Source organism: Panulirus ornatus, chromosome 23 (genome assembly GCF_036320965.1).
Source record: "Panulirus ornatus isolate Po-2019 chromosome 23, ASM3632096v1, whole genome shotgun sequence".
Lineage (NCBI taxonomy): Eukaryota > Metazoa > Arthropoda > Malacostraca > Decapoda > Palinuridae > Panulirus > Panulirus ornatus.
In genome coordinates, this window is record NC_092246.1 from 23,397,331 (window position 1) to 23,422,341 (window position 25,011).

At 56.1% G+C, this 25,011-nt stretch overlaps 1 protein-coding gene across 5 annotated transcripts in view; it reads right to left on the minus strand.

The window, feature by feature from the left end:
* The window catches only part of LOC139756926 (synaptotagmin-like protein 5), a 252,541-nt gene that overhangs the window by 97,538 nt on the left and 129,992 nt on the right, over positions 1-25,011 (minus strand). The window contains exon 1 of one of the 5 annotated variants that reach the window (XM_071676856.1): positions 21,320-23,866. The exons of the other annotated variants lie outside the window; for them this stretch is intronic. Within the exon in view, the coding sequence (XP_071532957.1) occupies positions 21,320-23,093 (1,774 nt within the window). The 5' untranslated portion in view covers positions 23,094-23,866. Of the gene's footprint in view, positions 1-21,319; positions 23,867-25,011 lie in introns of those variants that run through there. 5 annotated transcript variants of the gene reach the window in all.

Genomic DNA, 25,011 nt, shown 5'->3' on the forward strand with positions numbered 1-25,011 from the left:
CAGGTCCCACCGTCCTCCTCAACACCCCAGGTCCCACCGTCCTCCCTCAACACCCCAGGTCCCACCGTCCTCCTCAACACCCCAGGTCCCACCGTCCTCCTCAACACCCCAGGTCCCACCGTCCTCCTCAACACCCCAGGTCCCACCGTCCTCCTCAACACCCCAGGTCCCACCGTCCTCCTCAACACCCCAGGTCCCACCGTCCTCCTCAACACCCCAGGTCCCACCGTCCTCCCTCAACACCCCAGGTCCCACCGTCCTCCTCAACACCCCAGGTCCCACCGTCCTCCTCAACACCCCAGGTCCCACCGTCCTCCTCAACACCCCAGGTCCCACCGCCCTCCCTCAACACCCCAGGTCCCACCGTCCTCCTCAACACCCCAGGTCCCACCGCCCTCCCTCAACACCCCAGGTCCCACCGTCCTCCTCAACACCCCAGGTCCCACCGTCCTCCTCAACACCCCAGGTCCCACCGTCCTCCCTCAACACCCCAGGTCCCACCGCCCTCCCTCAACACCCCAGGTCCCACCGTCCTCCTCAACACCCCAGGTCCCACCGTCCTCCTCAACACCCCAGGTCCCACCGTCCTCCTCAACACCCCAGGTCCCACCGCCCTCCCTCAACACCCCAGGTCCCACCGTCCTCCTCAACACCCCAGGTCCCACCGTCCTCCTCAACACCCCAGGTCCCACCGTCCTCCCTCAACACCCCAGGTCCCACCGCCCTCCCTCAACACCCCAGGTCCCACCGCCCTCCCTCAACACCCCAGGTCCCACCGTCCTCCTCAACACCCCAGGTCCCACCGTCCTCCTCAACACCCCAGGTCCCACCGCCCTCCCTCAACACCCCAGGTCCCACCGTCCTCCCTCAACACCCCAGGTCCCACCGTCCTCCTCAACACCCCAGGTCCCACCGTCCTCCTCAACACCCCAGGTCCCACCGTCCTCCTCAACACCCCAGGTCCCACCGTCCTCCTCAACACCCCAGGTCCCACCGTCCTCCTCAACACCCCAGGTCCCACCGCCCTCCCTCAACACCCCAGGTCCCACCGTCCTCCTCAACACCCCAGGTCCCACCGCCCTCCCTCAACACCCCAGGTCCCACCGTCCTCCTCAACACCCCAGGTCCCACCGTCCTCCTCAACACCCCAGGTCCCACCGTCCTCCCTCAACACCCCAGGTCCCACCGTCCTCCCTCAACACCCCAGGTCCCACCGTCCTCCTCAACACCCCAGGTCCCACCGCCCTCCCTCAACACCCCAGGTCCCACCGTCCTCCTCAACACCCCAGGTCCCACCGTCCTCCTCAACACCCCAGGTCCCACCGTCCTCCTCAACACCCCAGGTCCCACCGCCCTCCCTCAACACCCCAGGTCCCACCGTCCTCCTCAACACCCCAGGTCCCACCGTCCTCCTCAACACCCCAGGTCCCACCGTCCTCCTCAACACCCCAGGTCCCACCGCCCTCCCTCAACACCCCAGGTCCCACCGTCCTCCTCAACACCCCAGGTCCCACCGTCCTCCCTCAACACCCCAGGTCCCACCGTCCTCCTCAACACCCCAGGTCCCACCGTCCTCCTCAACACCCCAGGTCCCACCGCCCTCCCTCAACACCCCAGGTCCCACCGCCCTCCCTCAACACCCCAGGTCCCACCGCCTCCCTCAACACCCCAGGTCCCACCGCCCTCCCTCAACACCCCAGGTCCCACCGTCCTCCTCAACACCCCAGGTCCCACCGTCCTCCTCAACACCCCAGGTCCCACCGTCCTCCCTCAACACCCCAGGTCCCACCGTCCTCCTCAACACCCCAGGTCCCACCGTCCTCCTCAACACCCCAGGTCCCACCGTCCTCCTCAACACCCCAGGTCCCACCGTCCTCCCTCAACACCCCAGGTCCCACCGTCCTCCTCAACACCCCAGGTCCCACCGTCCTCCCTCAACACCCCAGGTCCCACCGTCCTCCTCAACACCCCAGGTCCCACCGTCCTCCTCAACACCCCAGGTCCCACCGTCCTCCCTCAACACCCCAGGTCCCACCGTCCTCCTCAACACCCCAGGTCCCACCGCCCTCCCTCAACACCCCAGGTCCCACCGTCCTCCTCAACACCCCAGGTCCCACCGTCCTCCTCAACACCCCAGGTCCCACCGTCCTCCTCAACACCCCAGGTCCCACCGTCCTCCTCAACACCCCAGGTCCCACCGCCCTCCCTCAACACCCCAGGTCCCACCGTCCTCCTCAACACCCCAGGTCCCACCGTCCTCCTCAACACCCCAGGTCCCACCGTCCTCCTCAACACCCCAGGTCCCACCGTCCTCCTCAACACCCCAGGTCCCACCGTCCTCCTCAACACCCCAGGTCCCACCGTCCTCCTCAACACCCCAGGTCCCACCGTCCTCCTCAACACCCCAGGTCCCACCGTCCTCCTCAACACCCCAGGTCCCACCGTCCTCCTCAACACCCCAGGTCCCACCGTCCTCCTCAACACCCCAGGTCCCACCGTCCTCCTCAACACCCCAGGTCCCACCGCCTCCCTCAACACCCCAGGTCCCACCGTCCTCCTCAACACCCCAGGTCCCACCGTCCTCCTCAACACCCCAGGTCCCACCGTCCTCCTCAACACCCCAGGTCCCACCGTCCTCCTCAACACCCCAGGTCCCACCGTCCTCCTCAACACCCCAGGTCCCACCGTCCTCCTCAACACCCCAGGTCCCACCGCCTCCCTCAACACCCCAGGTCCCACCGTCCTCCTCAACACCCCAGGTCCCACCGTCCTCCTCAACACCCCAGGTCCCACCGTCCTCCTCAACACCCCAGGTCCCACCGTCCTCCTCAACACCCCAGGTCCCACCGCCCTCCCTCAACACCCCAGGTCCCACCGTCCTCCCTCAACACCCCAGGTCCCACCGTCCTCCTCAACACCCCAGGTCCCACCGTCCTCCTCAACACCCCAGGTCCCACCGTCCTCCTCAACACCCCAGGTCCCACCGTCCTCCTCAACACCCCAGGTCCCACCGTCCTCCTCAACACCCCAGGTCCCACCGTCCTCCTCAACACCCCAGGTCCCACCGTCCTCCTCAACACCCCAGGTCCCACCGTCCTCCTCAACACCCCAGGTCCCACCGTCCTCCTCAACACCCCAGGTCCCACCGTCCTCCTCAACACCCCAGGTCCCACCGTCCTCCTCAACACCCCAGGTCCCACCGTCCTCCTCAACACCCCAGGTCCCACCGTCCTCCTCAACACCCCAGGTCCCACCGTCCTCCTCAACACCCCAGGTCCCACCGTCCTCCCTCAACACCCCAGGTCCCACCGTCCTCCTCAACACCCCAGGTCCCACCGTCCTCCTCAACACCCCAGGTCCCACCGTCCTCCCTCAACACCCCAGGTCCCACCGTCCTCCTCAACACCCCAGGTCCCACCGTCCTCCTCAACACCCCAGGTCCCACCGTCCTCCTCAACACCCCAGGTCCCACCGTCCTCCTCAACACCCCAGGTCCCACCGCCTCCCTCAACACCCCAGGTCCCACCGCCCTCCCTCAACACCCCAGGTCCCACCGTCCTCCTCAACACCCCAGGTCCCACCGTCCTCCTCAACACCCCAGGTCCCACCGTCCTCCCTCAACACCCCAGGTCCCACCGTCCTCCTCAACACCCCAGGTCCCACCGTCCTCCCTCAACACCCCAGGTCCCACCGTCCTCCTCAACACCCCAGGTCCCACCGTCCTCCTCAACACCCCAGGTCCCACCGTCCTCCTCAACACCCCAGGTCCCACCGTCCTCCTCAACACCCCAGGTCCCACCGTCCTCCTCAACACCCCAGGTCCCACCGTCCTCCCTCAACACCCCAGGTCCCACCGTCCTCCTCAACACCCCAGGTCCCACCGCCCTCCCTCAACACCCCAGGTCCCACCGTCCTCCTCAACACCCCAGGTCCCACCGTCCTCCCTCAACACCCCAGGTCCCACCGTCCTCCCTCAACACCCCAGGTCCCACCGCCCTCCCTCAACACCCCAGGTCCCACCGTCCTCCTCAACACCCCAGGTCCCACCGTCCTCCTCAACACCCCAGGTCCCACCGTCCTCCTCAACACCCCAGGTCCCACCGTCCTCCCTCAACACCCCAGGTCCCACCGTCCTCCCTCAACACCCCAGGTCCCACCGTCCTCCCTCAACACCCCAGGTCCCACCGTCCTCCTCAACACCCCAGGTCCCACCGTCCTCCTCAACACCCCAGGTCCCACCGTCCTCCTCAACACCCCAGGTCCCACCGTCCTCCTCAACACCCCAGGTCCCACCGTCCTCCTCAACACCCCAGGTCCCACCGTCCTCCCTCAACACCCCAGGTCCCACCGTCCTCCTCAACACCCCAGGTCCCACCGTCCTCCTCAACACCCCAGGTCCCACCGTCCTCCTCAACACCCCAGGTCCCACCGCCCTCCCTCAACACCCCAGGTCCCACCGTCCTCCTCAACACCCCAGGTCCCACCGTCCTCCTCAACACCCCAGGTCCCACCGCCTCCCTCAACACCCCAGGTCCCACCGTCCTCCTCAACACCCCAGGTCCCACCGTCCTCCTCAACACCCCAGGTCCCACCGTCCTCCTCAACACCCCAGGTCCCACCGTCCTCCTCAACACCCCAGGTCCCACCGTCCTCCCTCAACACCCCAGGTCCCACCGTCCTCCTCAACACCCCAGGTCCCACCGTCCTCCTCAACACCCCAGGTCCCACCGTCCTCCTCAACACCCCAGGTCCCACCGTCCTCCTCAACACCCCAGGTCCCACCGTCCTCCCTCAACACCCCAGGTCCCACCGTCCTCCTCAACACCCCAGGTCCCACCGCCCTCCCTCAACACCCCAGGTCCCACCGTCCTCCTCAACACCCCAGGTCCCACCGCCCTCCCTCAACACCCCAGGTCCCACCGTCCTCCTCAACACCCCAGGTCCCACCGCCCTCCCTCAACACCCCAGGTCCCACCGTCCTCCTCAACACCCCAGGTCCCACCGCCCTCCCTCAACACCCCAGGTCCCACCGTCCTCCTCAACACCCCAGGTCCCACCGCCCTCCCTCAACACCCCAGGTCCCACCGTCCTCCTCAACACCCCAGGTCCCACCGTCCTCCTCAACACCCCAGGTCCCACCGTCCTCCTCAACACCCCAGGTCCCACCGTCCTCCTCAACACCCCAGGTCCCACCGTCCTCCTCAACACCCCAGGTCCCACCGTCCTCCCTCAACACCCCAGGTCCCACCGTCCTCCTCAACACCCCAGGTCCCACCGTCCTCCTCAACACCCCAGGTCCCACCGTCCTCCCTCAACACCCCAGGTCCCACCGTCCTCCTCAACACCCCAGGTCCCACCGTCCTCCTCAACACCCCAGGTCCCACCGTCCTCCTCAACACCCCAGGTCCCACCGCCCTCCCTCAACACCCCAGGTCCCACCGCCTCCCTCAACACCCCAGGTCCCACCGTCCTCCTCAACACCCCAGGTCCCACCGTCCTCCTCAACACCCCAGGTCCCACCGTCCTCCCTCAACACCCCAGGTCCCACCGTCCTCCCTCAACACCCCAGGTCCCACCGTCCTCCTCAACACCCCAGGTCCCACCGTCCTCCCTCAACACCCCAGGTCCCACCGTCCTCCTCAACACCCCAGGTCCCACCGTCCTCCCTCAACACCCCAGGTCCCACCGTCCTCCTCAACACCCCAGGTCCCACCGTCCTCCTCAACACCCCAGGTCCCACCGTCCTCCTCAACACCCCAGGTCCCACCGTCCTCCTCAACACCCCAGGTCCCACCGTCCTCCTCAACACCCCAGGTCCCACCGTCCTCCTCAACACCCCAGGTCCCACCGTCCTCCCTCAACACCCCAGGTCCCACCGTCCTCCTCAACACCCCAGGTCCCACCGTCCTCCCTCAACACCCCAGGTCCCACCGTCCTCCTCAACACCCCAGGTCCCACCGTCCTCCTCAACACCCCAGGTCCCACCGTCCTCCTCAACACCCCAGGTCCCACCGTCCTCCTCAACACCCCAGGTCCCACCGTCCTCCTCAACACCCCAGGTCCCACCGTCCTCCTCAACACCCCAGGTCCCACCGTCCTCCTCAACACCCCAGGTCCCACCGTCCTCCTCAACACCCCAGGTCCCACCGTCCTCCCTCAACACCCCAGGTCCCACCGTCCTCCTCAACACCCCAGGTCCCACCGTCCTCCCTCAACACCCCAGGTCCCACCGTCCTCCTCAACACCCCAGGTCCCACCGCCCTCCCTCAACACCCCAGGTCCCACCGCCTCCCTCAACACCCCAGGTCCCACCGTCCTCCCTCAACACCCCAGGTCCCACCGTCCTCCTCAACACCCCAGGTCCCACCGCCCTCCCTCAACACCCCAGGTCCCACCGTCCTCCTCAACACCCCAGGTCCCACCGTCCTCCTCAACACCCCAGGTCCCACCGTCCTCCTCAACACCCCAGGTCCCACCGCCCTCCCTCAACACCCCAGGTCCCACCGTCCTCCCTCAACACCCCAGGTCCCACCGTCCTCCTCAACACCCCAGGTCCCACCGTCCTCCTCAACACCCCAGGTCCCACCGTCCTCCCTCAACACCCCAGGTCCCACCGTCCTCCTCAACACCCCAGGTCCCACCGCCCTCCCTCAACACCCCAGGTCCCACCGTCCTCCTCAACACCCCAGGTCCCACCGTCCTCCTCAACACCCCAGGTCCCACCGCCCTCCCTCAACACCCCAGGTCCCACCGTCCTCCCTCAACACCCCAGGTCCCACCGTCCTCCCTCAACACCCCAGGTCCCACCGTCCTCCTCAACACCCCAGGTCCCACCGTCCTCCTCAACACCCCAGGTCCCACCGTCCTCCTCAACACCCCAGGTCCCACCGTCCTCCTCAACACCCCAGGTCCCACCGTCCTCCTCAACACCCCAGGTCCCACCGTCCTCCTCAACACCCCAGGTCCCACCGTCCTCCTCAACACCCCAGGTCCCACCGTCCTCCTCAACACCCCAGGTCCCACCGTCCTCCCTCAACACCCCAGGTCCCACCGTCCTCCCTCAACACCCCAGGTCCCACCGTCCTCCCTCAACACCCCAGGTCCCACCGTCCTCCTCAACACCCCAGGTCCCACCGTCCTCCCTCAACACCCCAGGTCCCACCGCCTCCCTCAACACCCCAGGTCCCACCGTCCTCCTCAACACCCCAGGTCCCACCGTCCTCCTCAACACCCCAGGTCCCACCGTCCTCCTCAACACCCCAGGTCCCACCGTCCTCCCTCAACACCCCAGGTCCCACCGTCCTCCTCAACACCCCAGGTCCCACCGTCCTCCCTCAACACCCCAGGTCCCACCGCCCTCCCTCAACACCCCAGGTCCCACCGTCCTCCCTCAACACCCCAGGTCCCACCGTCCTCCTCAACACCCCAGGTCCCACCGTCCTCCTCAACACCCCAGGTCCCACCGTCCTCCTCAACACCCCAGGTCCCACCGCCCTCCCTCAACACCCCAGGTCCCACCGTCCTCCTCAACACCCCAGGTCCCACCGTCCTCCTCAACACCCCAGGTCCCACCGTCCTCCTCAACACCCCAGGTCCCACCGTCCTCCTCAACACCCCAGGTCCCACCGTCCTCCTCAACACCCCAGGTCCCACCGTCCTCCTCAACACCCCAGGTCCCACCGTCCTCCTCAACACCCCAGGTCCCACCGCCTCCCTCAACACCCCAGGTCCCACCGCCCTCCCTCAACACCCCAGGTCCCACCGCCCTCCCTCAACACCCCAGGTCCCACCGCCCTCCCTCAACACCCCAGGTCCCACCGCCCTCCCTCAACACCCCAGGTCCCACCGTCCTCCTCAACACCCCAGGTCCCACCGTCCTCCTCAACACCCCAGGTCCCACCGCCTCCCTCAACACCCCAGGTCCCACCGCCCTCCCTCAACACCCCAGGTCCCACCGTCCTCCCTCAACACCCCAGGTCCCACCGTCCTCCCTCAACACCCCAGGTCCCACCGTCCTCCTCAACACCCCAGGTCCCACCGCCCTCCCTCAACACCCCAGGTCCCACCGTCCTCCTCAACACCCCAGGTCCCACCGTCCTCCTCAACACCCCAGGTCCCACCGTCCTCCCTCAACACCCCAGGTCCCACCGTCCTCCTCAACACCCCAGGTCCCACCGCCCTCCCTCAACACCCCAGGTCCCACCGCCCTCCCTCAACACCCCAGGTCCCACCGCCCTCCCTCAACACCCCAGGTCCCACCGTCCTCCTCAACACCCCAGGTCCCACCGCCCTCCCTCAACACCCCAGGTCCCACCGTCCTCCCTCAACACCCCAGGTCCCACCGTCCTCCCTCAACACCCCAGGTCCCACCGCCCTCCCTCAACACCCCAGGTCCCACCGTCCTCCCTCAACACCCCAGGTCCCACCGTCCTCCCTCAACACCCCAGGTCCCACCGTCCTCCCTCAACACCCCAGGTCCCACCGCCCTCCCTCAACACCCCAGGTCCCACCGCCCTCCCTCAACACCTCAGGTCCCACCGTCCTCCCTCAACACCCCAGGTTCCACCGTCCTCTCTCAGATAGTAACAACTCAACATCATCAACAACAAACATGACCAAAACAGAGTGTGCGTGATCAACCGTAACAATGCGACGCCTCGGCCATCAGCTGGCGCTCTTCAGGAGCAAATCACCAACAGTAAACACATGAGCGGGAGACGTGAGGAGGAAGGTCACACAAAACGTGAGGATCCAGGCAGACAACAGAAGAAAATTACGAACAGTGTTGCCTACGGGCAGGCCAGACAGCCAAGCACATCAGAGAAAATAATCAACAACAAACCAAAGAAATGATCACATCCATGAAAAATACTCCATCAGAAAGCATACAGACAGAATACATTATCTATTAAGAATATATCATAAGTTAAGAATATATCAATGTATACAATAATAACACATTATACATTAGGAATATATCATGTTATACAATATACATGAAAACATAAAAGAAAATGTTACGAAACAGTCTAAAGATCATGACTTACTGAGTTAATCAAGATAATGAAAGAACTGGGAGAGTTTCGCAGTCACAACACAAGATCTTGGCCCGGGCCAGTACTTGTGCTCCAACACCTTGGTGTAGCCCAGGGACCAGGTGTAGCACAGAGTGTGGGACAGTGGCCATATGTAGCACAGGGTGTGGGACAATGACCAGGTGTAGCACGTGTGGGGCAATGACCTGGTGTAACACAATCTGTGGGGCAATGACCAGGTGTGGCAGAGGGTGTGAGGCAAAGTCATCGCGTGTGGATGAGTCAGGAAACAAAGTGAGCTACCTGGGCTTACAGAGTGACACTTGACAGTCACTGAAGTGGTGGTTCACTGTGGCCGTCACTAAACCTTCCGATACCCAGGCAAGTATTATCAGTCCATGGCTGCCTACTACCTTCCAACCTACTTACCTACCTACCTACCTACCTACCTACCTACCTACCTACCGAGAGTAAGAGAGAGAGAGAGAGAGAGAGAGAGAGAGAGAGAGAGAGAGAGAGTTGCGCACACTAGCAGGTTGACGTACTGTCCGGCTGACGTCATCACCTGCTCCCGCACCCACATGTTGCCTCAGCGTGTGTCAGCGGCGGAGCCAGACCTCCTTAGTGGCCTCAGTCAACGGTGAGGAGTGATCTGAGATGACTTAGGTCACCAGTGTCTGAGGAAGCACAGGAGAGAGGAAGGAGAGCAAGATAAAGTAGGAGGAAGGGGAAGAAAATAACTGATGAAGTAAGAATATTTTCAACACGAAAGACACGTCTAGAGTGGTATGATTCACAGGGACCCATGCCCCTCGTCTGTGTCGTCTTCACATCCACCAAGCTCCCCCTCTCGTTCCGCTGGACAAGAATTTATGAGCCAAAACGTGTGTAGCCCCCCGCTCCTTCCCCCGCCACACCCACACAACACAACACACGATCCTTGACAGGAACGCCACACAACACACGTCATCACAGAGGTGCCACACTACGGTACAACACAACACACGTCACCACAGAGGTGCCACACTACGGTACAACACAACACACGTCATCACAGAGGTGCCACACTACGGTACAACACAACACACGTCACCACAGAGGTGCCACACTACGGTACAACACAACACACGTCACCACAGAGGTGCCACACTACGGTACAACACAACACACGTCATCACAGAGGTGCCACACTACGGTACAACACAACACACGTCACCACAGAGGTGCCACACTACGGTACAACACAACACACGTCATCACAGAGGTGCCACACTACGGTACAACACAACACACGTCACCACAGAGGTGCCACACTACGGTACAACACAACACACGTCACCACAGAGGTGCCACACTACGGTACAACACAACAGACTCGTAGTCAGCAACTTTCCTCCGCCACCCCTTAACACCCCCATGTGAGAGAGCCACATCCCCCGCATGACACTGTGTGACACACTCCTCACGTGACACAGTCAGACCATTCGGACACCTGGCAACACTATACATGATACTGGAACCATTCCAGAATTCCAAATGCCATCAGGACGCCTCACAACACTATGTGGGCGCCTCATGTGATACTGTGTGTGAAACATGAGACTCCCTGGTTGCCTTATGTGACACGTGTGGACACCTCGTATGTCATTCATGTGACACGTATGTGGTTGTCATATGACGGAGAGCCTTGCCGAGCCCCAGGTGTCGGGACGCCCGCCATCACAAGGAACACTCATGTTCATACCACAGGTGAGGACAAGGTGTTACCAGGCAGGTCAACCCGGGGGTGCAGGGCAGGGGGGGGGGGGTCAAGAGAGTAGGAAGCCACAAGCTGGGGGGGGGATGACAAGAAGAGGAGGAGGAGGAGGAGGAGGAGGAGGAGGAGGAGGAGGAGGAGGAGGAAAGGTGATACAAAGAGCGTGTAGGGAAACGTTCCAGTTTAGATAAGGAAGAGATAAAGGTCAAGATACGGCCAGGGAGGAGGTGGTGATTACAACAGAGGCATGGGGGGGGGGGGAACTTTGTGGCGGGGGGGGGGGGGGGTGGATGACGAGGTGTGGAACATGAACTGAACTCGGTGAAGGAGATCACATACCACCACGTGACACTCACCAAACACACTCACATGACGTCCTCACCAGACATAACCACATGACCGCCGGATGCCCAGACAGCCGTCCTCCCACAACACCATCCACACATTCCCTACCTGCTGCACCTACAAACATCATCGACCCGGTCGTACCAGCCTGCAGGTCGTACCAGCCGGCAGGTCGTACCACTCTAGAGGGAGTATTCAATGGGTCGTACCTTGGGTGTCGTGCTATACGGGGGGGGGGGAGGGTGGTGCGTGAGGGAATGTCAGGGTGGGTGGTGGTGCGGGACGAGACACAACAGCCTCGGTGTCGGATGGGAGGACCTGCTGCTGTGGCGAGTGGACGTGCACGGGAGGAAGTGGAGGGGAGGTGAGGAGGAAGTGGGGGGTGGGAGAGGGGAACTGTAGGTGGCGGGGAGGGGTCAAGAATGAGAAACAGGTGGGAGGGTAGTGGTGGGAAAGGAAGGAGGGGAGGAAGTGGTGGAAGCGAGGGAGTGCTTGTAGTCGTAAGCAGGTAGCCACAGTCCCCTTCCTCCACACCACCTGCTCCATCACATCAACCTTACACCCATCTGCTACAAGCACCTACCTTCCTCCCTCCCTACCAAAAACAAGCAAGAGTCCTCCCCCCTCCCCTGGTCTAATCCGGTCTGGAGGACCACCACTGCACGACCTGGTCATGAGAACCATCTCCTAACAACGTGGTCAGGAGGAGGAGGTGGTGGTGGTGCTCAGCTCCTGCAGCGGGTGAGTCCAACCCTCCCCCGCCCAGGTGTAGCAGGAGGAGGAGGAAGAACATCAATTACCTGAGGTGAGCGGCCACTGGTAGCCCCTGGGTCACGTCTGACTGTAGCCACACCAGCACACACACCTCCACACCCACCATCATGTTAATGTACACACGCACAGACACACACACCTCAACACTACGTAAATATGTACACTAAAAAACCAGCTATCTATCAATATATATATATATATATATATATATATATATATATATATATATATATATATATATATATATATATATATAATCCCTGGGGATAGGGGAGAAAGAACACTCTCCACGTATTCCTTGTGTGTCGTAGTATGAGACCAATAGGGGAAGGAGCAGGGGACTGGAAATCCTCTCCTCCAGTTTTTACTTTTCCGAAAGAAGGAACAGAGAACGGGACCAAGTGAGGATTTTCCCCCTCTAAGGCTCAGTACTCAGTTCTTAACGCTATCTCGCTAATGAGGGAAATGGCGAATATGTTCACCAGTGGCGTCTTAGCTACGTCTCCTCCATGCATATGAACTGGCTGTCCTGCGTCTTTTATCTCATTCTTGTATCCCTCTGACGATGTGATCATTGCACGCAAGTGCACTTGGGAACTTATCGTCTTTCATTATCCTCGTGGTTTTATATATATATATATATATATATATATATATATATATATATATATATATATATATATATCCCAGGGCATACAGTGGTGAGATGGTATACATCGGTTTCAAAGGATATCACATGCTATATATATATATATATATATATATATATATATATATATATATATATATTGCTAGTAACTCTTCGTTGTTTCTCAAGATCTTTTCCTAAAGGCTCTTGCAGCGTTACCAGCGTGTGCTACTGCCAGCACCAAGTAGAGTGGACACCTGTGGAGGAGGAGTTCTTTGACGACACTGTTACTGCCAGTGATCCTGGCGGTGTAACCCCCCCCCCCTCTCTCTTATATATATATATATATATATATATATATATATATATATATATATATATATATATATATATATATATATAACATTCTTCCGGGTAAACTAATCAATACATTTAGTAATTAACATGGGAGTAAATTCTTTGAATAATTCAATAATCTACGTAATATTTATATAACAGCTTCAGAGGATATGCAAAAATCCTTCAACAACATGACTTACTCACGGGCTAAAACAACATTTCTACAACTACGTGGAATAATGTTCCACACAGATGGGCTTACATTGTGTCCGTGTCAAGTGATTTCCGGGTCTTGAAAACCGTAAAAATCTGGGGCGTCTGGCCTGGGGGTCATGAACACTAACACGACCAACTCCTTTATGTTATATATATAGTATTTTCTATTACGTATTACACGCCACAGACGTTTCATTATTTACTAAGACACAGGTAAACACAAATAAGGAGTATAGCACACAATAGAATAATCAATAGAATATCTTAACACCTTCCGTCATGTGCGATAAGACCAGATAACCTGCCTGGCCTTATGTAACAGATGAGCTCCACTATTGTTTACCACGACACAAACATTTCAAACGCCCTCAACTTTCCCACCACAACATGGCGGCACTACAGTACCACCACCACCACCGCTACTGACTCTCATCCTCCACGCCACCACAATCGTTAGAAAGCAATGAGTAATTAGCCACGTCTTCTATAATCTCATCTAACCGGCATTTAACGAGCTGCCGCCGCCTCCCGTTTTCTACAACAATGAGGAGGGGGTAGAGAGAGGCCGCCAGTCTGGGAAGTGTGGTGACGGCTCTGGTTCCCTCCGGTCCCCCACGGCTCTTATCAACTTTCTCCCGGGCTTCCTGCACCATGGAAATTACCCCTGCTCTGCTGTCTTACTGTACTGGTATAAGAAATAGACTATATGGTATGTTTCTGGCCCACTGCCGTATATGGCCATCGTCTCTGCCTCCGTGCTAGAGTTCATAATACACAGCACAGTGAAATTACAGTAAAAATGCTGCAGTTTCACTCAATGTCCTCTCTCTTTCGTCATTAATTGCCATAAGCAATTATGACGCGATGGCTAAAGGGATAATAATTAGGGATGATGATGTTTATAAAGATGGTTTGCTGACCAAAGGAAAGAAAATGTGGCGTCGACCTGATTCATATAAGATGTAGGCAATGATGATGTGATGTCGGACCTTACTGTTACAGTGATGCAGTTAATGTTATAATGATACAGTTAACGTTACATGACCAGTATTGTAACACCTGACATATCAAAACCTAATAATCCTGATATTGTGACACGAATGAGAGATGAAAGGATTACGATGGACATGATAATATCGTCATGGTTTGTTCTGATGTTCAAATGTTCGTTCAGAGGAAATGAACAATGCACTTCCTCCGAGTTTCAAATACGCAAGATGAATAAAACAAAGAAAACCAGAAATGCATCTCATTCCTCACTTGTATCCTCTCACCCAAGCATCACAAAATGCAGTAGTTACTAATCTAATTCATAATGAACTTAATGGGGTAACATAAATATTCAATTGCTTGAAAACGTATAGAGATAAAAGCTTTCAGGCTGGCAACTTTTGTGGCGACACCTGGCACCTCCACCAAGGTTCCGGTTGGCGCCACTTTCCCAGACGTTCAACAGTCACGTGACTCGTGTGCCAATTTCCTCCCTCAACGAACATTTCTTCTGAAGTGATGAAGTTCTGTTTTAGTGGTTCTTTCTCCTTCAATACACGGAATCGTGGCTACTGAGTTCCCATAGAGTCTAGGTAGAGTCACAACATTCGCGTGGACGAACCGCACACAATAACTAGTACTGAACACGGCATCACAATTGCTACATACCAACTACATGTACAGTGCTCCCATGTAAATACAATACACTACTGTACAGGCAACAGAACTGTTCCGCTTGGTCTTTATTGTAAAAGCGCTGAGTCAAGCCCGGGACTGTATTGTGGACCTGAGCACAAACACGACATAGCCTCGCTTCACTCTGCTTATAAAAACACTAAATACACAATTCTCACATCACACATCCTGCAATGGTAATTCATCCCGAAGTCATTAGATCAACCCAGATTTGTACTACATGCCACGCATTCTTCTCTAAATCTATTACAAAGTGAAACTGAAATTAATCATAAACGGGTCCAGCAACCATTTCAACACCCCATTGTTGCCAGACCTTCAACCCTTGGCAAACATGGTTGTTTTCCACCCTTGTATTCCAAATACTGTCGCTGCTGCCTTGGCTACATTGTCTTCATTATCTAGGCCTCGGTTAACCAAGCTGTTCAACATTCAGTTATCCCGGAGGAGGTTATGCACTAGGTTACCAATAACCCAACTAGAGCAGTTGTAGTTATCCTTGGCATGATTAACCACAATACTAGTTATCCAAAGGTTAACATCAATAAGCACTTACCTACAACCTAGTTAACCAAGATTATGAATCATCTAAGACCCTGGTTAACTTGAATTAGAATTTACCGAAAATCTGTTAACTGATCTAGATTACCCTCGACCCTCACACTGTGGTCGAATCTACATCATGGATCGTGCACGAGCACCACCAGTACTGTGGTCATGCGACATTTGTGTAACAACAGGTCGGTATGGCCGAGGTAAGTGGGTTGCACAAGACGGATGAATGAGTAAGTAACCGGGAGCGGCGGCGGGGGCCGGCCTGCCCTCAGCTCGCCAAATACCACAGGCAAGTACCGCTCGGCCCCGCCCCTCCGCAGTGACCAGTACCACACCAGGACAACCATACACACTACAACCTGTGTCTACCACCAGCTAAAATCCTCGTCTCAGGAGGGAAAAGTGTGATGATGGAAGCGGTAATCCACCTGCAGGTCTTCTAGCCCCATCACCCCCACCCCCCCAACCTAACCAGCAGGGGTAGACCCGACACAGTTGCCACAAACCTCCTACCCTGTTGAAAACCTCTCTCTCTCTCTCTCTCTCTCTCTCTCTCTCTCTCTCTCTCTCTCTCTCTCTCTCTCTCTCTCTCTCTCTCTCTCTCGTGTGTACTTCATTTACTCTAACTAATAATCTCCCATGATCATGTATCTCTGATTACAGTACAGACGAGGTGGACGTGTGTGTGTGTGTGTGTGTGTGTGTGTGTGTGGAGGGGGGAGGCAGCAGGAGGCTCACGCTGTGGTGACTAGTTGTGTGTCAGCAGTGAGCATGCAGACCCCCCAGGGGCGACCAGTCGAGCCATCCAGCCAGCCTCCCGGAGCGTCACACGACCTGCCTGCCGCCTCGGCCTCACTATGAATGAAGATGTCGACACTGGGAATAATATCTCTTGATATGATCATGATGACGCTCACACCAACTGTAGTCAACCCAGCATAGATCACCCATGCCACACTACTCCGGCCACCTCGCCTACTATAGTTTTTCTGTCATTTGTAGTTCGAGAAAAAAAAAAAAGAAACTTTCATTGATATGAACACCAAATGCAATCTAAGATAAAAAATCATTTGAATAAGAAACATTTCGAGTAGATATGTGGAAACCTCTGTAAGCTGTCATTATATATGTGATGCAAGACTGCGCCTTGTCTGCAACCTCTGCCATATACAATCAACCTCTGACATTTGTGATATTTCAAACTCAGTAAATCATGACACCGGTTCTAAATACAACAAACTTCACTTTGTCAGCAACAAATATCATATTCATATAAACTCGTCCACATCTCAGGCTGAGGGACCTACATAGAACATATATGTTGTACCAAGACAAGGATTTGGCAGCGAATCCCAGCAGGCAGGTAAATCGATGCATGTCGTCATAAGTACCAGATCCCCACCCCCTAGCCTGACCTAGGTCAAGGTATGCCCCCACCCTTCCCCTACCTAGGTCAAGGTAAGCCTCGCTGGGCCAGATGTCTGCTGGATCATCACGGGTAATGCGGGAGACGTAGTCTTGCCCACACACGCCCACTGATGGCGCCACCTTCAGTGTACTACAGCTCTCCCTGTACTCTACATATACGTAGGCAATTACTCACGTACGATTATTACTCGTGATTCCTCACAATTCTCCTGATGTGGAGTTCTAGCCACAGGCATGGCACTATATCGACACCATAAAAGTCTCTCCCACACAGACAGACTCCTGCAGTCTGCTTCCTGCCTCACACTAATTGTAATCAACCTTTCACTGTGTCCCTCTACCATACTCTACCAGGCAGTATTGCATCGACCATTTACCAGAGTCACTCTGGAGTTCGTCCAGATCAGCCAGTGAGCTGATGCAATCCTCATTATTCCTAACATTTCTCATGACCTTGGCATCATCCACATACATGTTCAGGTATGAGTCCAGTCCTCGCCAGAGCCCACGAAGAGCAGTGGTCCCAAGACTGGTCCCTGGGGACGCCACTCGTGTCCCCGCCCCTCGTGCGAGGCTCCACCGACGTATCAGTTGTTCCCTTCCACCATGGCAGTCTATCCCAGGAGGGAGTCTTCCTCTTCCTCTTACTTGGAGATTAAGATTCTTTACCAGTCTCCCGTGAGACAGCAACAAACGCCTTCTGACGCTCCTAAACACACACATTTTAACCGTGTGTGTGTGTGTGTGTGTGTGTGTCGGGGAGGAGGGGAGTGGAAAAACAGGACACTGATAGTACGAGGCGGTGGAGGGGGGAATGGGTGGGTTGGGGATGGGCAAGAATCGATCGATGATACACTGTTGTACCACTTCAGACAAGCATATCCCATTCATTACGTCATCTCACACCTCGTGAACTAAGTCCTGCCTTCATGAAGTCCTCACACGACTCCTGCCAACATTGTCCTGGCCACCAGAAGAGCCACAGAGGAGACTCCTAGTGAGACGATCTATACAGCTGAGCCATGTGTTCCGGTAGGCGGGGTGTCCGGCTAAGAAAGGGTTCGGTTTAGCCAGGCAGCCGGCCACACCTGGCGGCAGCCGCGTTCCTAACGGTCAGTCTGGTGGCTGATGGACAACGGTCCACGGCGAAGATCAATGAAATTGTGAGCTTGGCCAGAACGTCCACTTCCCTGGCAGTGTACAACTACACACACACACACACACACACACACACACACACACACACACACACACACATACAAGAATGAACGGAATAACACACAAAAGAGACGATATATGACTACTAACACATGACGTAGGTAAACCACGTACGTATTCTGCAAACAATAACTTCTGAGATAATTTGGTTGGACTTTACCAAGGTGGAAGAGGCTCATGCCTGCAGACCTGAGCGACCCCACACCACAAGCGACACATAATACAACAATCCTGACAGTGTCTACGCAACGTGAGACTCATGTCGACAGACGGACTGATGACCTGTGTGTATCATGGTAGGGAGGCTGTGCACCTGGGCCGGGCCGGGCCGGGCCAGCGGCCATCTGTTCCCACACCCATACGCTGATGTCATGAGAGGAGCGGCCCAGCTGGGTCACAGACGGTGGTGTATCAGTCCCAAGCAGTAGACTGGACCCCGGCTGTGTCCTCTGAGGATTCTCACCACATACCCAAAGTGAATGTCTAACATGCGAAAGCGAGGCAGATGACACCTACCCAACACTGACAGGCGACTGACGAGTTAGCAGTGTCAAAGGATCAGATAGCAGTCAAGCACGAGCCTAGAATATTATAAATCTGCAACAAACCAGCCACGACGGAACACATCCCTCACAATATAAGCACCGTAAACACACGCAGAGGAAACCTGAACGCAGCAAGATCATGGAGGGCAAAGAATGCAGAATGATGGCTGGCTGAAACACTGCAGGAATAAACAATACGAACACCCACGCGATGATGATCTCTGAACACAGAATACGCAACAGATGACGAGCAGATCTATACAGACGACGACTATGGAACTTGCTAACATACTTTGCGACAAGTGGGGATCAGAGGGTGGGAGCGACACGAGGGAGGAGGAAGTAGCAGTGGCGGCAGAACAGACTTGGGAACCTTGTGGAATGTTGACATCACGGTCCATGACGGTTACGTGAGTACGACCACCATCGTACTGCAGGCTCGGGAGGCGGCACACTGCCTCCGCACATGTTCACTGTACGGTGCGGTCACGACACAAGCTCCACGGCACGTCCGTTGTACAGTACAAACACGAGGTGAGGAGGCAGGTAGTGCGGTCAGGGCTCGTGCCAGGGCTTCCCCAGAGGGGTGAGCTGGTACCGTTAGTAATATGAAGTAAAGATTCCCGGCTCCTGCTGGTGGCGTGGCTGTCGTTGTGGTGGTAGTGGTGCTGCTTGATGCTGCGGTTGGTGTCCCTGATACTTCTCCTTATCCTGTACCACACCTAACCGTATCCATATACCTTACCATATACCTTATAAGACATGAGAACGTACCGAGCAATCATACCATCCACTCCATACAAGAAACCAACGCTCAGTTTATCTAACATGATCCCTTACGTCACCAGGAACGTGTCTGGGACCAACCAGTACTGAGGCTCTGCCACGATATCCCAGCGTCACCATGCCTATGACGGGTCGTGTTGATGGTTTACCTCCTGCAGGAGGAAGCCTCAGTGAAACATGGTAAACCCCAGCCAGGAGCGTCGCTAAACCAGTTCTGTAGAGGTGGGAGTGGGCTACTGGGTTGAGGGCCTTGTCAAGCCACGGAGCAAGCCGCCACATACCACACACGACAGGAATGCTCCTCCTACCATGTTGCAAAATGTCAGGTCCATCCTATGTTTCTACGTCCACGGTGAATATCTACTGTGTCTCTACGATGTTGCCACCAGGTCTTTGTTCGTACTACAATAGATCTACGTCCAGTCGTGTCACCACCAGTTCTCAGTCATGTCCACACCGTCCCAATCAGAGCATTCACCATGTTCTCACCGGGTTTCTACCATATTCCTAACCTAACCTAACCTAGCATGCCCTCAGCTGAATCATACTTATCCCACCAGGTCTTGACCTGATCCATGCCATGCTTCCACCCTACCCTCATCTGGTCCCTATCAAGTCCCTACAAGATCCCTATCATGTCCTTCTAATGTCCCGTCCACACTCCCATCACGTCCCTATTTATATTCCCACCATTCCTTGGATGTCCCAATCACGACCCCATTGCTATTAGACAAAAGTATGAATGACGCATTTAAAGTCGACTGTGTGTAATAATTTCATCCTGGATGCGATACAGCAACAATCTAACGTCCATCTGGGTAGAGCCTGAAGTAGAGTAACGCAATGAGTGCAGCACGCGAGGGGGCCTGACCTACTGAGAGCCAGTACCAGGTTAAGCTCAACCCTCTTGCACCGCCTACTACAGCGTCATAATGTAATATTCCCTGTTATCTGAGAAGATCCAAATCCCACTCAATTCATTCGTCAAGATACGTGGCAAATCAGCTTACTGCCTGACGCGGCTTCGGCTTAAACGTATACATCAAGCACAGGTATTCCAGAAAGGTGGATCAGGCGCTTGTACGGCTTCCCTGGAAGCTGACGCTAACTGCTCTTCCTCCACTTCACTTTCCTTTCCTGTTCCTTCCCCTCCAAGTCCCAGGCCTCCCGTGCCGCCTCCTCCTCGCCCCCCACGGTTGCATAGTCTCCTCACCATCCCCAATAAATAATGCTCTTAGTCTACCAATCTTGTTAGGTGACCGCCTGCACTGACTCACTATGAGTATACACAGATGAAGCTTTGTGATGAATCTAGTTGGTGGTGACGAGTATAAATGAGTGAACGTAGCGGTGAGTGTGGGTATTGGCCGGCCTGTGCTACCTACCCCTCCACTCCCACTATCCATCCACGCCCCATGGTGACAGTCTCCACACAGACCATCAACATAACATCCTTATCAATTATGTTCTTCCAGAAGTCAACACATCCTTTAATTTATCATAAAAAAAACTCATTCTTTCAAAACACAGTTCGTCAGGAATGTCACAATTACTGTACTGTACCCTGCAGACCCAGGAGATTGTATCCGGCGAGTACCTGTAAGAGTGAGACTCAACAGCAGTTCGACCAGACAACTTGGTACTGGACGGGTCAAGGCAGTGGTACACCAGACAGCCACACACCTCCAGGGTACGGAGGTATGAGGCTCCACCTACATGTACACTTATGCTACGGTAACTTTAACATATGACGGTGACCTAAGGTGCCATCAAACACAGGATATCTGCAACTCCACCTCTCAACCATGCAAGGCAGAAATGCCTAAAAACTCTGACAAGGTTGAGAACTGTAGGGCCACAAGGACCAGAAAGTATGCCAGCACGCTCCTGTTGGAGACGTGAGCGACAGCAGAAAAGGTTAAAAAAAAAAAAAAAAAATAGACATCAACGCCGACACCAAGACCTATAGACGGTGGGCGGCAGAGATCGTTATAGGATTGTGTCTTACCTTGAGGCGGCCAGACGCTTGCAGAGTCCTTCCTGATGGAGGAGACGAGGCCGGGGCTAGAGACGGTACGTTTGGGCGTGGTGGTGGACGGTGGGGGGCGATACCCCGGGGCGTGGTAGCGGGCAGACCGAGGTCCCGTTGTGGACGACCCCGTCCCTCTATCCAGGGTAGAGGGAGGGGAGGAGAAGGGCGTGTGCGTGGAGGTGGTGACGGACGGAGATGTCTTGCTCAAGAGAGCGAACTGAGATCTTGGGAGAGAGGCCGTGGAGGCCACCTGGGTGGGATTTGATCGAGGTAGAGTTGTGGAGCGGACTTCGGGCGACATGCGGTCCTTGCTCGTGTCCGGCATGGACGACCTCCGCGCATACCGGAAGAAATTCAGTTTTTTGGGCTTCTTCTCATCCTCTTCCTCGGGACCAGACGATCCCTGGAGGGAGCCCCGAGAACCGGCGTTTAAAGAGCCGCGACTAGATGCTGCCAGGCTACCCCGGCTGCTCGTGGTGAGGGACCCGCGACTGGAAGCGTTGAGGCGGAAGTTTGAGGAGCTGCTCCCAATGTGTCGGTCTAGCGAGTCGGCCGCCTTGAGTGTAGAGTCAGAGTCCAGCTGCTCGTAGCTACTGGAAAACTCCGAGGATCGGACGCGGTCCAGTAGGTCCCCGAGGGACTCCGACCTCTCGCCCGTGGTTTTAACCTCTTCCTGGTGTATCTTCTCCAAGCTCATGTGACTCTTGGCCTTCCTGGCCTCCTGACGCCGAGCGCTGCGACGGGCACGTGGCACACCGTGATGCTCCCGAGCATCGAACTTATCTTCGTCGATGGTGACGCTCTGCCAAACCTCCACTTCATTGTTGCTGCCCTCCGTCACGAAGTACTGGATGTTGGTGACTCCTCGTTCCTCTAGGCTACGCTCAGATGCCGTGTTCTGGTGAGGGCGCGCGGCATCTGGGCGGGCCTGGTGCCGCGGTGAGTCGTGCGACGCGAACACTGTCCGCTGACTCTCTAAAGAAGTGAAATCTTCCGCCGAGGAGCGCTCACTGATGACGGAGAGCGGCCCCTGCCGCTTGCGGGCCTTAGGAGTGCCATGTTCTGATTCTGGGGACTGCTCAGTATCGGTGGGGCTGTCCTCTGATTCAAAACTGGTACTGGTAAGGGAACTTTTCTCAACAGATGAGTCGACAGAGATGGAGTCGACAGATATGTGTTTTCTGGGGATGAAGAGTGGCACCTTGGGGCTGGAGGTGACGGGATGGCCGCCACTCAGAGAGTCATCGTCGCCGTTCTCACTACCGCCAGACACCTCGTGCATGAGGGCCACCAGGCGGTTACCGATGTGGTGCATGACCTTGGCCAAGAGGGGCGGCGAGGCCCCCTGCGACCCAGACCCGATGCTTCCCCTGTCACTCTCCGGCTTAAGGCGGGAGATGGAGGACATGAGCCTCTGGTACATGAACACCGTGTCTTTGCTGGAGGGCGACGCGTCTTCGGAACTCTCCGAACATGCGCGTCCGCCGTAGAAGGAGTGAGCACTGTCAGTGTCGCTCGGCTCGCGACTCTGGTCAAATTTCTGAATTATCTGCTGACATGAGGCTGAGATCTGTTCCTGTAAGTCACTCCTCCTCTCCGGGTCAGCCTGGTCGAGGAGAGCGTACGCCCCTTCCAGGTCGCTGCTGGTGTAATCAGAGGAGTCGTAGGAGTCACTCCAGGTGTCCTCTGAACTGAGGTACTCGACGATCTCCTTCACCTGTTCGTCGTTGATGCCCGGCACCGTCTTCATCAAGTTCGTCAGTTTAGCTCAAAGGCCACCAGCTGAGGAGGCTTCACGCGCTGTCCCTTGGAGGCCTCGCGAGAGTTTGAGATCATGGTCTTGAAGAAGGCCCGCATCTTGTTCATCATCAGGTTAGTCTCCTCATCCGAGCTCCAGTTGTTGAAGGAATCTTTGCGACAAATCTTGTTCCTTGCCTTATCAGGGCAGAAAGGTGGCAGGTCGACGGAGGACCCCGTGCTCGACCTCGACACCTTGCCGTCCCCGCTGCTTCGTTCTTCGTTCTCTGATTTGTTGTTGTTGCTATCGTTGTCGAAACTGTCGCTCTTGTTCTCCTCGTTTTTGCTGGAGACATCCTGAGAGTGGTCGTCTCTCTTGGAGGAGCTCTCGCCCTCCTCCACGCTTGACTCAGAAGACAGGCGAGCCTTTTGTTCCTTGGAAGTGTCCTCGGGCTTATCTTTCAACAAGTCGTCAGAACTACCAATGAAACCACTGTCTCGACTTTGGTATTTCCGGTCTGAGAGATCACCTTCCTTTTCCATTTTCTCTTCACTTCTCTCTTTGCTGTCTCTATCACAGTCTATTGTCACACGCTTTGTAACTTTTTCTCCTTCGTGCACCAATGATTTAAGCGCTTCAGAGTTTTTTAATTCACATATTTCTTCTCTGTGTTCAATCTCATGCTGTTCTAAGGCTCTAAGTTCACTTTTATCACTATCAGACTTCTTGTCTGAGTAATCACCAGAAGTCTTTTTCTTTTTCCTTCGTTTTATGGTATCGAACTGTCCATCGCCCTTGTCGAAGGCAGTTTCTTCAGACTCTGTGGAGCCCTCGTCCTCACCACTCACCAGGGTTCTGTCCACGTCGTCGCCCTCCGAGTGATGAGACCCGTCACTAGGGGCGCCGTCCCATCTGTCCCCCGTCACCAGTGATCTATTGACGACTCCAGGACGAAATCCACGGGGTCGTCTCAAGAGCTTCTTCCGAGGCTGCTCTGGGCTAGGCGACCCTTCCGAGTCACTACCGACGGAGCCGCTCTCGTCGGTGTGAAGCTCCGAGTCCTCACCCATGGATCTGATGGACGGCTGACGTTCAAACCCCAGGAATCCCGTAAGAAAGTATTTCTCGAGCCTGGATGACGCCAGCTCGGCAGGATCGACGTCCTCGTCATACTTGGGATCTATATCCACTCCCTCACTGAAGATGGAGCTCGAGGTCTCGGAGAAAGTGTCGCTGTACTCGCTCTCTTCGTTAGCATATCTCTTTGGCTCGGCGGGACCATTACCCAGACCGAAGTAAAAGTACTTCTCCAGTTCTGAGGGATCGGCCTTACCTCCGTCCTCTTCTTTTGGTTTCCTCTCGTAATCACTCTCCTCGCAGCTCTCCTCAATGATGGTGTGGAGAGTGAAGTCGATGGCCCGGTTGCAGTAACCCCGAAGTTCGTCCTCCCGGTCACAGATCTCGTCACCCGAGGACTCACTATAGTTCGACTCGCTGTTTACCGATTCACCGTCCATAGAATCGAAACGTCCATCAACTTCCTGCTCGACAAACGAGTCATCACCTTCAAAGTCCCCATCAATGAACTCTTGATTGACTTCATCGAAGGAGACGTCTTCGTCAAACACAACCTCATCAGGGAAAGACACTGGTCTTTCCCCATCTTCCCACGAGTCATACTCGTGAGTGTTGCTGTACTCCTCCTCGATGTCGATGCCGTGGTGTTCCTCGTAGGCCAACAGGTCACCCTCGGAATGGTCAGGGGTCTGGGCCGGACTGCTGGGACTCGTGGTGGCCGGGGACTCCAACGCCTCGGAACGATCAATCTTACGACGCCGAATTTCTGGGGTCTTGTTGAGCCGTCTAGGAGCGTGAGGGGAGTCTGTGCCCAGCGTAAGGGTGAAGTAGTTCGCTAGGCTCGAAGACGACT